The following is a 12,500-nucleotide window of genomic DNA, read 5'->3' as shown; positions in this document are numbered from 1 at the left end:
ATTAGGATTAACGTATGCGCCCTAAACTAGAGAGAGCGAGAGAGGGAAAGAAGGGGTAGGTAAAGAGAGATATGGAGGTAGAGAGAGAGAAAGAGAGAGGAGAGAGGAAGATGAAGAGAGACAGAGAGAGAGATGAAGCGATAGAGACAGAAATAGCCCTCCTCCTGCTACTCTCATCTGGCCTCCTGTTGTAAAGTCTGGAAACCTTTCCGTCCTGAATCCCCTCAGATCTCTACTGAGCTACAAAGCAGCAATAAAGTCTGAATATGCTTTTTGTTTGCATCTTCCACCGTTTCACAGATCCTCAGTGTTCTAGACCCATATGGGAAGGTAGTCAACACTTTGTTCTCTTTGTGTGTGGGGCCAAGCCAAGCCAGGGCGGGCAGAGCAGAGCAGAGGCAGGCCACTCCCATGGGTCTTTCACCTCCACACATAAAAGAAAAGGTGTTTTTCTGGTCAAAAAAAATACATATTTTTTTCTTTCTCCTCCGCTCATGCTTTACTGCCATCTGACTATGGGTAAAAAAAGTCTGAATCCTGCCAAACGCATTACAGCCAGCATCTGTCCAACAGATTTGTGTAGCCGGTACAGTGTGTATGTGGGTGGGTGGGGGGGGGGGGGTACAAGGGTAGCTGAGTGCATGGAGAGGGTGGTGGATGACCCTCTCCCCTACAGCATTAGCCAAAGGTAAATCGCTCGCTAGGAAGCTGAACATAGACACATGCCACAGATATGGGTTAAAAAGGCATTATGGCCCAGGGAGCCCAACAATCTCTTCATCATTCTATTATATGTTGGCACAATGTAAAAAACATGGAAGATCAGCCACATGATGTATAATACTGTCCCCGTCCATCCATATAACATAGTCATTCTTCCAATCTTTCTTTCACAGGATATTGCTGTACCAATAAGGGAGGACTTACACAGACCAGACCAGACCTCTACAAATCCTCCAGCTTCGGTCTAACCAGGGAGGGTGTCCACACATTCCCATTGCTCTGGGGTTTTAAAGCAATGCCTCCAAATTCCACAGGCGATTCTGGGAATCCCCCTCCCCCCTCTCTCTCTGGCCACGACAGCTACTCTTCCCTTCTCTCTCTCTGCCCACGTCACCCCCCTTTCTCTCTCTCTGCCCACGTCACCCCCCCTTTCCTCTCTCTGCCCACATCACCCCCCCTTCTCTCTCTCTGGCCACGACGGCTACTCTTCCCTTCTCTCTCTCTGCTCCCCCTTCTCTCTCTCTGCTCCCCCTTCTCTCTCTCTGCTCCCCCTTCTCTCTCTCTGCCCATGACGGCTACTCTTCCCTTCTTTCTCTCTGCTTTTCCTTCTCTCTCTCTGCTCCCCCTGCTCTCTCTGCTCCCCCTTCTCTCTCTGCTCCCCCTTCTCTCTCTCTGCTCCCCCTTCTCTCTCTCTGCCCATGACGGCTACTCTTCCCTTCTCTCTCTCTGCTCCCCCTTCTCTCTCTCTGCTCCCCCTTCTCTCTCTGCTCCCCCTTCTCTCTCTCTGCTCCCCCTTCTCTCTCTCTGCTCCCCCTTCTCTCTCTCTGCCCATGACGGCTACTCTTCCCTTCTCTCTCTCTGCTCCCCCTTCTCTCTCTCTGCTCCCCCTTCTCTCTCTCTGCTCCCCCCTTCTCTCTCTGCTCCCCCCTTCTCTCTCTCTGCTCCCCCTTCTCTCTCTCTGCTTCCCCTTCTCTCTCTCTGCTCCCCCTTCTTTCTCTATGCTCTCCCTTCTCTCTCTCTGCCCATGACGGCTACTCTTCCCTTCTCTCTCTCTGCTCCCCTTTCTCTCTCTCTGCTCCCCCTTCTCTCTCTGCTCCCCCTTCTCTCTCTCTGCTCCCCCTTCTCTCTCTCTGCTCCCCCTTCTCTCTCTCTGCCCATGATGGCTACTCTTCCCTTCTCTCTCTCTGCTCCCCTTTCTCTCTCTCTGCTCCCCCTTCTCTCTCTCTGCTCCCCCTTCTCTCTCTCTGGCCACGACGGCTACTCTTCCCTTCTCTCTCTCTGCTCCCCCTTCTCTCTCTCTGCTCCCCCTTCTCTCTCTCTGCTCCCCCTTCTCTCTCTCTGCTCCCCCTTCTCTCTCTCTGCTCCCCCTTCTCTCTCTCTGCTCCCCCTTCTCTCTCTGCTCCCCCTTCTCTCTCTGCTCCCCCTTCTCTCTGCCCATGACGGCTACTCTTCCCTTCTCTTGTCTGTCTCACTCACTCTTTGCTCACGGTTTGATAACTTACAAACCCATAGACTTTGTGTGTGAGTGTGTGTTTGTGTATGACACCATAAACGAAACTATTATCTAAGAGCCTGATGTAGGATTGCTTTTCACCCTAGTCTCCTTTTTCAGAGAAAATAAATAGTTATACTGATATGGTTATACTTTAAATTGCCTTGGAGTTGGTCTTGTACCTTTGCCTTTAATCATTGCTAATAAAAACTAATTTTTCCCTATTATGATTTAATGGCTGCCAATGTCTTATGTAGCCGAGCTGGCTACTGTCAGACGCTAAATCAACTGCTGTGAACACACAGCCAAGAGCTGAGCTACAGGACACACACATACCCCCCCCCCACACACAGTGTCAGATGTTGTTAGGCCTGGTCAATAGATCCTCATTAGGTTCATATAGTGCAGTAGATCCTTCAGGTCAGGATCCTGGGAAAACAGTCTTTTCACACTATAAACTATTTCTTTCTCTCTGTCTCTGAGGGACCTGATTATATAATGTTTACAGTGTTCTAAGATGTTCTCTCTGTGTGTGTGTGTGTGTGTGTGTGTGTGTGTGTGTGTGTTGTGCTGTGTGTGCGTGTGTGTGACACTGTTGCATGGTGGCCTTTTCTGTCTGTGACCACAGTATGCCGCCAACGCTTATCTATGTTTATAACAGAACTCAGTTAACTTTGATTTCAGACATCATATTAATACCAGTGAAAATACTCTCTCCTTTCACTCTTACAGGAAAGAGTGAGATGGATAAGGGAGGAGGTAGGAGAGAGGGCTGATAGAAGCAGAGAGGAGAGGGAGCTAAATCAGCTCTACCTGTTGGTTAATGGCTAATATAAGCCAGGTGGTGCCAGAATGCCAATCTCTAACACCCTGCAACAAACACAGGGCCACCACTAATAGGCCTCACGTAACAACGCCTTACAAACCACTGGCTGGATGACATCATGCTGTTATAGAGGCCTAGGCCCTGTTGCATAATCACTGTATTATGCCGCTGCGTTGTCTGGTGTGTTGGTGGCTGTCGTGTGTTCGGTGTTATAACAGGAGTGACTGGTACCTTGTACAGCCTAATGGCAGCCTCGTGTCACTGGTTGGTGGCTGTCGTGTGTTTGGTGTTATAACAGGAGTGACTGGTACCTTGTACAGCCTAATGGCAGCCTCGTGTCACTGGTTGGTGGCTGTCGTGTGTACGGTGTTATAACAGGAGTGACTGGTACCTTGTACAGCCTAATGGCAGCCTCGTGTCGCTGGTTGGTGGCTGTCGTGTGTACGATGGGGGCGTTATGTTATAACAGGAGTGACTGGTACCTTGTACAGCCTAATGGCAGCCTCGTGTCGCTGGTTGGTGGCTGTCGTGTGTACGGTGTTATAACAGGAGTGACTGGTACCTTGTACAGCCTAATGGCAGCCTCGTGTCGCTGGTTGGTGGCTGTCGTGTGTACGGTGTTATAACAGGAGTGACTGGTACCTTGTACAGCCTAATGGCAGCCTCGTGTCGCTGGTTGGTGGCTGTCGTGTGTACGATGGGGGCGTTATGTTATAACAGGAGTGACTGGTACCTTGTACAGCCTAATGGCAGCCTCGTGTCGCTGGTTGGTGGCGTGCAGCCGCAGTTTATCCACGCTGTTGCTGTAGTAGTCGCACGCGTTGCACTTCAGGTGCACAGGGTTGCCGATGGCGACGCACTTTAACCTCCACTGGTTGGCTTTCCCTCCTTCCTTGATGTGCGCCACCAGCTGCTGTTTCTGCATGTGTTTGTCTGTCTTACAGTGCAGCTGGAAGTTGGCCTTGAGCTGGGTGTTGTAAGTGCACAGTTTGCACTGGTACACATCTCCCACAATGCCACGCCACTCGTCCTCGGGCAGGGTGCGTTCTGCGTTGACATGGGCGCCCAGCGCCTCCAGGCTATCGGAGGTGAAGCGACTGCAGACAGAACACTGGTAGAGGCGGAGCGACGGGTCGCTGATGGGCGGAGAGAGCTCACCACTGCCTCCAGCGCCCCTGCCGCCGGAGAAGACAGACAGGTCATCAGCCATCAGCTGACCACTGGCTAGACGCAGCTCCGCAGACAAGTCATTATTCACTGGGGACAAAGAGAGAGAGAGGGATGGTCAGAGAGGGTGGGGGGGAGAAAGAGAAAGAGAGAGATATGGTGGTCAGGAAGACAAGAGGGATACGAGAGAGAGAAAGAGGAAAATGAAAGAAGAGAAGATAGAGTGAGCAGGAAAGAAAGATAATGAGAGTGAAAGTAGGTGAAACGCACAACGTACAACCAATAAAGAAAGCGAGAAAGCAGACAGAGAAAGCAGAAAGAGGATAGAAAAGCAGACAGAGAAAGACAAAGAGGAAGGAAAAGCAGACAGAGAAAGACAAAGAGGATAGAAAAGCAGACAGAGAAAGACAAAGAGGAAGGAAAAGCAGACAGAGAAAGACAAAGAGGATAGAAAAGCAGACAGAGAAAGACAAAGAGGATAGAAAAGCAGACAGAGAAAGACAAAGAGGATAGAAAAGCAGACAGAGAAAGACAAAGAGGATAGAAAAGCAGACAGAGAAAGACAAAGAGGATAGAAAAGCAGACAGAGAAAGACAAAGAGGATAGAAAAGCAGACAGAGAAAGACAAAGAGGATAGAAAAGCAGACAGAGAAAGACAAAGAGGATAGAAAAGCAGACAGAGAAAGACAAAGAGGATAGAAAAGCAGACAGAGAAAGACAAAGAGGATAGAAAAGCAGACAGAGAAAGACAAAGAGGATAGAAAAGCAAACAGATGTACACGTCAACGGAGGAAGAGGAGAGGGAGGGCTGGATGAAGTAAAGAGAAAAAAAAGACTGCCTTTTTTTGTTAAATGAAATGAAGCGGGGAAGAGCAGCTAGAAAGGGGAGAAGAGCTTCAGCGTAGGGGTGTAGGCCTCAGTCACACAAAAGGATTTGATCAAATAAAGCCTTGCACAGACCCTATGGCTCCATACAAAGCCTTGACTATAAAAAAATCTAATAGGATTGGATCAGGATCAATTACAATCATCCCTTTCAACTTGCTAGCTCCCTCATCAGATAGTTTTAATGACTCTGAGTTAGCCGAAGAGTAGCAGGGAGCGCTAGCAGGTCTTCTCACACAACATGAAACGCTGATCAATACAAAAGCAGCTCTGTTCTGTTACGACTCTCTCTCTCTTTCTCTCTCTCGCTATCTGTTAGGAGCTCAATATGTCTCCTATCCCAGAAAATGTAGACAAAAGACTAGCACACAGAGAATGTAACAATGACATATTTTTCTTTTTTTACAGTCAGAGTACAAATCTGCCAATTAGTCAACACTAATAAGGTGTGTGTGTGTGTGTGTGTGTGTGTGTGTGTGTGTGTGTGTGTGTGTGTGTGTGTGTGTGTGTGTGTGTGTGTGTGTGTGTGTTTAGACATGAGAAGAAGCGAGGTTACAGCTTTGACCTCCAGGTTGCCATGAGGAATGGGTATGTAACAGTATGGGCTCTTTGTTAAACTCCTTCACCTCCTTGGAGATTCAACTCCCTGCACTGTGTTTGTGTGTGTGTGTGTGTGTGTGTGTGTGTGTGTGTGTGTGTGTGTGTGTGTGTGTGTGTGTGCGTGCGTGCGTGCGTGCGTGCGTGCGTGTACGTGTGTGTACGTGTGTACGTGTGTGTGTTTGTGTGCGTGTGCGTGCGATTAAGATGATTTAAGAAAATTACGAATGAAAGATTAAGAATAATTATCCCGTGGCTTCTCATAATCATGTTTTAATCAGAGAGAGAGGTCGAGGAGAGGAGGCAATGACAGAGGGATGAAAGAAGATAAGAGAGACAGGGGGAGGAGAGAAAGTGGAGGAGAGGGGAAAAGAGAAAGAGGAGGAGAGGGGAAAAGAGAAAGAGGAGGAGAGGAGAGGGGAAAAGAGAAAGAGGAGGAGAGTGGAAAAGAGAAAGAGGAGGAGAGGAGAGGGGAAAAGAGAAAGAGGAGGAGAGGGGAAAAGAGAAAGAGGAGGAGAGGGGAAAAGAGAAAGAGGAGGAGAGGGGAAAAGAGAAAGAGGAGGAGAGGGGAAAAGAGAAAGAGGAGGAGAGGGGAAAAGAGAAAGAGGAGGAGAGGAGAGGGGAAAAGAGAAAGAGGAGGAGAGGAGAGGGGAAAAGAGAAAGAGGAGGAGAGGAGAGGGGAAAAGAGAAAGAGGAGGAGAGGGGAAAAGAGAAAGAGGAGGAGAGGGGAAAAGAGAAAGAGGAGGAGAGGAGAGGGGAAAAGAGAAAGAGGAGGAGAGGAGAGGGGAAAAGAGAAAGAGGAGGAGAGGAGAGGGGAAAAGAGAAAGAGGAGGAGAGGGGAAAAGAGAAAGAGGAGGAGAGGGGAAAAGAGAAAGTGCAAGGAGAAAGACCAAAACAAACAGAGAGCCATAGGTTGTGAGGAGATAGGGAAGAGGACATCCAGAGATATAGACAACGAGAGAGAGAGAGAGAGAGAGAGAGAGAGAGAGAGAGAGAGAGAGAGAGAGAGAGAGAGAGAGAGAGAGAGAGACAGGGAGAGAGAGACAGGGAGAGAGAGAGAGAGACAGGGAGAGAGAGAGACAGGGAGAGAGAGAGAGAGACAGGGAGAGAGAGAGAGAGACAGGGAGAGAGAGACAGGGAGAGAGAGAGAGAGACAGGGAGAGAGAGACAGGGAGAGAGAGAGAGAGAGACAGGGAGGGAGAGAGAGACAGGGAGAGAGAGAGAGAGAGAGAGGGAGAGAGACAGGGAGAGAGAGACAGGGAGAGAGAGACAGGGAGAGACAGGGAGAGAGAGATAGGGAGAGACAGGGAGAGAGAGCGAGACAGGGAGAGAGAGACAGGGAGAGACAGGGAGAGAGAGACAGGGAGAGAGAGGGAGAGAGAGAGAGAAGGAAAGAGAGACAGAAAAATATACATACAAAATAGAGACCAAAGGGAAGGCTGAAAGTCACCCTGATTCTCACCTAGCCCAGAGCCGAGCACAGCGGACGTATTGGGGTCCAGCTGGAAGGGGTTAATCATCTGGGCTTCTGGGCCGGGGCTCTCCAGCTTGACCCCGGTCAGGCTGATGTTCTGAGCCAGGTAGTACTGGTAGAGCTCAGCCTCGGCCGGGGCCAGACCCAGGTGCAGACCGTGTTGAATCTGCTTCATGTTCTGCTGCAGCAGCATCATGTTGTGCATGTGTTTCTCGCTGGTCATGTGGATGCGTAGGTTCCTCGCCACGTTGGTCTCGTAGTCACACACCTGGAAGAGGAGAAGAGCAGAGGTGTGTGTATATATATATATACATATATAAATAATGAGGAGAATTTGTTGAATGGGTTCCCAAAGGATGTGTGGTAACTATACTGAACAAAAATACTGTATAAACGCAACATGCAACAATTTCAAATATTTTACTGAGTTACAGTTCATATTAGGAAATCAGTCAATTGAAATACATTCATTAGGTCCTAATCGATGGATTCCTCATGACTGGGCAGGGGCGCAGCCAGGAGTGTGCCTGGGAGGGCACAGGCCCACCCACTGAGGACCCAGGCCCAGCCAATCAGAATGAGTTTTTCTCCACAAAAGGGCTTTATTACAGACAGAAATACTCCTCCACAACCCCCCCCCTCAGCAGTTTACATGTTGTGTTTATATGTTTGTTCTGTGTAAGTACTCATATACAGGTGTACGAGTTCACAGAGTGAAACACAGTAGGAGGAGGCTGCGCCAAGACAGTGATCTATTGGCAGATTTGTGGTTTTTCCCCTAAGGGATTATGGGAAGATGATACTAGACCTGTCTAACTTCTAATCAGAGCCAGAACAGTGGCTAATGAACTAGAATAGCCCTGATCCAACGTTTAGTGTCACCCACCTCACAACGCCACGTGGGCTTCTGTTTGGGCTTGGAGGGTGACGGGGTACCACAGCCTCCCCCCAGGCTGGCGCTGGGCACAGGGTTGGCATGGCTGTGGCAGGGGGTGTGGGTGTGGGTATGGCTGTGGGTGTGGGTGTGGTTGTGGTTGTACTGCTGCTCAGTGCCCCCATTCTGCAGTGTCTGAACGTTGTTCAGGTGCTTGTCCGACTGCATGTGGATGCTCAGGTTGCCCTTGGTCGTGGTGGAGTAGTTACACACCTAGAGAGAAATCAGAGATAGAGGGGGTTATTTATAGAGATACAAAGAAAGGAACAGAGAGAGAGAGGGAGAGTGTGAGTAAGAGAGAGAGAAGTAGAAAGGATCAGAGAAACAAAGAAAGAGAGACTAACCTCACAGCGGAAGGGCTTGTATCCACATGTATAACTCTCTCCCCGGGCCAGGCGTGGGTGAGCCTGCCCTGTACGGCAGTACACACAGGACCCTCCAGACTCTGGGTGCTTCTCCTTCATGTGGGCATCCAGCGTCTGCTGGTACTTGTAGTGCCAGTTACACTTGGGACACTTCAGAGTCTTACAGGAGTTACGAGAGTGCATCATGGTCATGTGTCCACCTAAGGATCGGGAGGACCCTAGGACCGTGTCACATTTGGGGCACTCTACACCACTACCTGGGGACCCCTCGGCCAGTCCGGGGGTTCCAGGGGTACCCGGCGTGCCAGGGGTTCCGGGGTTTCCCCCGTGCTGGTGCAGGGGTCCCGGACTCTCGTCGTCTCGTGGCATCATCAGGTGAGAGGAGGGGGAGAATCCATCTTGACCACCCAGGGCTTCACTGGTTGAGTCGTTACTGCTATCTCTATCTCTGGCTTGGGCTGAGTTCAGCTGATTCTTCTCCATCTCCTCACGGGAGGAGGAAGAGGAGGATGAGGGATCTTTGTTGTCGCTGTACTTCAGCACGCTGTTGGACAAGGGGGAAATACTTTGGTTTAAAAGAGGGAAATCTTTGCTACTGGTGCTGTCGCCCACCGGTTCATCCTCCTCCGTCTCCGCCCCTCCGTTGGAGTAAATGTCCTCCATGTCTTCTTCTCCTCCTTCTGCGCCCGGCTCGTGTTTGATCAGCGGGTACGGGTTCAGGTCCAACCGCTGTCCATTGGGATGCAAAGTGCGTGGAGCACGGCCCTCGCAGTCGCTCTCGGAAGAATCCCGCTCCCGGCCTGTCGCCATGGGAGATGAGCAAAGGAGGGACGCAGAACTGGTGGGGGTTCTGACGGAGGCGCCGGTCACACCCCCGATGTTTGGATTGGTCTCGGCCTTTGGCATGGGTGGGGTTCTGGGGGTTTGGTCGGCGGGGTTCGAGCTCGCGCTCCCTTTCAGGAAAGCAAATCCAGCCTGGAGGGAATCAGCGTTTTCAGCGTGGAACGTGTTCCACAGGCCGCGGAACCCCGGGTCAGGACCTAGGAAGTTAGCGGCGGTAGGAAAGTGGGGTAGCACAGAGTTAGAGGATTTTTTTGGTTCCAAAAAGCTTATAAGAGGTTCTTTGTCCTTGCCGATCCCCTGGATAATGGCAGAGACGTGCTTGTTGCTCAGGAGCTTCTGTTCCTGCTCGTTGAGCGTCATCCGGTGGTCATGGACGGCGTGTGTCACAAACGACCGGCTGTAGCCGAACGACAGCTTGCAGAGGAAACACATCAGCACAGGCTTCCTCTGTCCGTCGCTCACACAGCCCTCGAACTTGGACAAGTCCACATTGTTGGGGACATCTTTGGACACACAGGAGTTTTTGGCTGCACCGTCGACCGTCAAATAGTCTTTGTCGCTCTTGTGGCGAAGGTCGTAGACACGGAAACTGTGCAACACAGGGCTGCCGGCGCCTGCGAACGCTGAGGTATTTGGGAACGACGATGTCGCCGCCGGGTCAGCCGGGAATGCTTTCCCGAGGGATGACGCAATGTGGAAAGTGTTGATGACCTGTGGGTAGAAGGATATGGGTGCAGCCGCAGGCAACTCCGCCCTGTCCCGATTCCCCCCATGGGTGGTCAAACCGCTTTGGGATTTATTGGTGGCAGCGGTGGGATTCTGGGGGTTAGGGGGGACGTTTTTGGGTGACAGAAGGCCCCTGGAGCCGCCACCGCGATGCTCTTTGGAGTCCTCCAGGATGAAGGCAGATCCGTCGGGCTGGTAGACGATCTCACCGCACAGGTTCTCCACGTCACTATCTTCTAACTCGTCCATCTCGCTGTCTCTCTCACACTCTGCCACTCCATCAGGCTCCCCCTCTCCCTCACTCTCGCCCTCCTCCTCCTCTTCTTCCCGCCCTGCTGCGTTAGGCATGCGAGCGTTGGGGCAATGGTGCTCCATGTACTGCTGTAAACTGGAGAAGGAGGTGGAACATTCATTACAGGGGATCTCCTTTGCTGGGGCCACCAGCGAAGCAGAAGTGTGGACATGCTCCAAACCCGATACAACAGTTCCGGTTCCGGTAAAGCTTTCTATCCGGCTCTGCTGCTCCGTCCTCAGCGGGCTGCCGGTGTCTGTGGCATTATTGAAGGTAGCAGGGCTGTTATCTGGTGCTCCAGTGTCATTGGTATCAGCGGTGGGATCCATCCCAGAGGCAGCAGCAGTTCGGTATCTCTCGGTCTCCTCTGCGTCACACGGCCCTGCTGGCAGCGACGACAGCTTATGGCCATTTTCCTGCCGCAAGACGATAGAAGGGGAGTCACAGGTTGCCATGGCGACCTTTACATGGGGATCTCATCTCATCCAATCAGACAGGGACCTGAAGAAAGAACGAAAGAGAAAGAAAGAAAGAGAAAAAAGAGTGCAAAAGTCATTAGAAAAGTTTTACAACAATAGCAATCACACTGTTTATCAAAAAGGCTCAATATTAGATCCTACATCCAAAATCCCATAATAATTTCAAATGTATGGAACTCAAAACGAGACTATTGAATGCTGACGGCCAAGAGAAAGCCCAGCACAGAGTTTACCATTAAAGTTAAAGAAGCCCCCTGACTTCTTGTGAAAGAGGAAATCCAATATAAATGTGAATAGATCTGAGCAGCTTTGTCTTAGAGCTGACAGCCAGAACCTATCGCCTGCCCCCTGAAAGCAGCTGAACACCACACAAAAGTTTCCCTGAGTCCCTCTCTCTCTGACCCCTCTCTGATTAATGCCCTGGAAACAGAGGGAGGAGTGAACGAATGTGACTGATCCCTCGCTCTGGCCATGAGAGGGGAAGAGGAGCAAAGGAGAGAAAAGTCGGACTCCTGTGTCGGTAAGAAAATCAGCTTAGCCTAAATCTGGGCCTGGTAAAGACCCTCAGCATGTAGCTAACACTTCCTGATTAACACACCAGCGTCATTGATTAAACCTCTTCTCCATGCCCTCCCCAAGCCCTGTCCACACTGGCCAGCCACCAACACCAACAGGCATACAGATTAGACACCAGTCACTCCACCTTTAACCTTCAACTTCACCGGCACATGGTATCAACACCAACTAAAGTAAATAACAGAGAGAAGAGCAGCTAAACTACACATCACAAACAAACACACAGAGCTCAGTCTGACCGTACTCCAGATGACAAGTCTGATTCATCCAAATAACCCCATCTTCAACTCCACATCCTTCAACACTCTCCCTGGCCCAAATCCAATTCAACAGTATATAATGGGGACCTGTCCCTGTAAACCATTGCTTTTGAAAGACAAGTTGGTGTGTGAATGAGCCAGCATTCGAATGACGGTTTAAAACTGCAACCTTCAACCCCACCCACCTCCTATTGCCTGCCTCTTTCTCCACCTCTATCCCCCCACCCACCTCCTGTTGCCTGCCTCTTTCTCCACCTCTATCCCCCCACCCACCTCCTATTGCCTGCCTCTTTCTCCACCTCTATCCCCCCACCCTCTCTATCCCCCACCCACCTCCTATTGCCTGCCTCTTTCTCCACCTCTATCCCCCCACCCACCTCCTATTGCCTGCCTCTTTCTCCACCTCTATCCCCCCACCCTCTCTATCCCCCCACCCTCTGTATCCCCCCACCCTCTGTATCCCCCCACCTCCTGTATCCCCCACCCCCTCTATCCCCCCACCCCCTCTATCCCCCAACCCTCTATCCCCCCACCCACTCTATCCCCCCCACCCTCTGTATCCCCCCACCCACTCTATAACCCCACCCTCTGTATCCCCCCACCCACTCAATCCCCCCACCCTCTGTATCCCCCCAACCCTGTATCCCCCCAACCCTCTATCCCCCCCCCACCCCCTCTATCCCCCCACCCTCTCTATCCCCCCACCTCCTGTATCTCTCCATCTCTCTCTTTCTGTGACATAGTACAAAGCAATTAGAGGTTTTAACTGAAACAATCCACAGCCTGTGGGAGGGGGCTTCATGGATATTAAAGCGTGAGGATTGAAATCAAGTGTGTGTGTGTGTGTGTGTGTGTGTGTGT

The 12,500-nt window shown here is 51.0% G+C and overlaps 1 protein-coding gene across 4 annotated transcripts in view; it reads right to left on the bottom strand.

The window, feature by feature from the left end:
• Window positions 1-12,500, bottom strand: part of zfhx4 (zinc finger homeobox 4) — a 109,418-nt gene that overhangs the window by 84,502 nt on the left and 12,416 nt on the right. For all 4 annotated transcript variants that reach the window (XM_055881581.1, XM_055881584.1, XM_055881580.1 and 1 more), the window contains exons 2-5: window positions 8,443-10,825; window positions 8,051-8,311; window positions 7,153-7,432; window positions 3,775-4,298 (exon numbers count right to left, since the gene is read on the bottom strand). In XM_055881581.1, coding sequence (XP_055737556.1) covers window positions 3,775-4,298; window positions 7,153-7,432; window positions 8,051-8,311; window positions 8,443-10,779 — 3,402 coding nt within the window. In that variant the 5' untranslated portion in view covers window positions 10,780-10,825. The remainder of the gene's footprint in view (window positions 1-3,774; window positions 4,299-7,152; window positions 7,433-8,050; window positions 8,312-8,442; window positions 10,826-12,500) is intronic.

This window comes from Salvelinus fontinalis, chromosome 25 (genome assembly GCF_029448725.1).
Source record: "Salvelinus fontinalis isolate EN_2023a chromosome 25, ASM2944872v1, whole genome shotgun sequence".
Classification (NCBI taxonomy): domain Eukaryota; kingdom Metazoa; phylum Chordata; class Actinopteri; order Salmoniformes; family Salmonidae; genus Salvelinus; species Salvelinus fontinalis.
The sequence above is the reverse complement of the archived record's forward strand: the minus strand, read 5'-3'. Positions and strand labels throughout refer to the sequence as shown.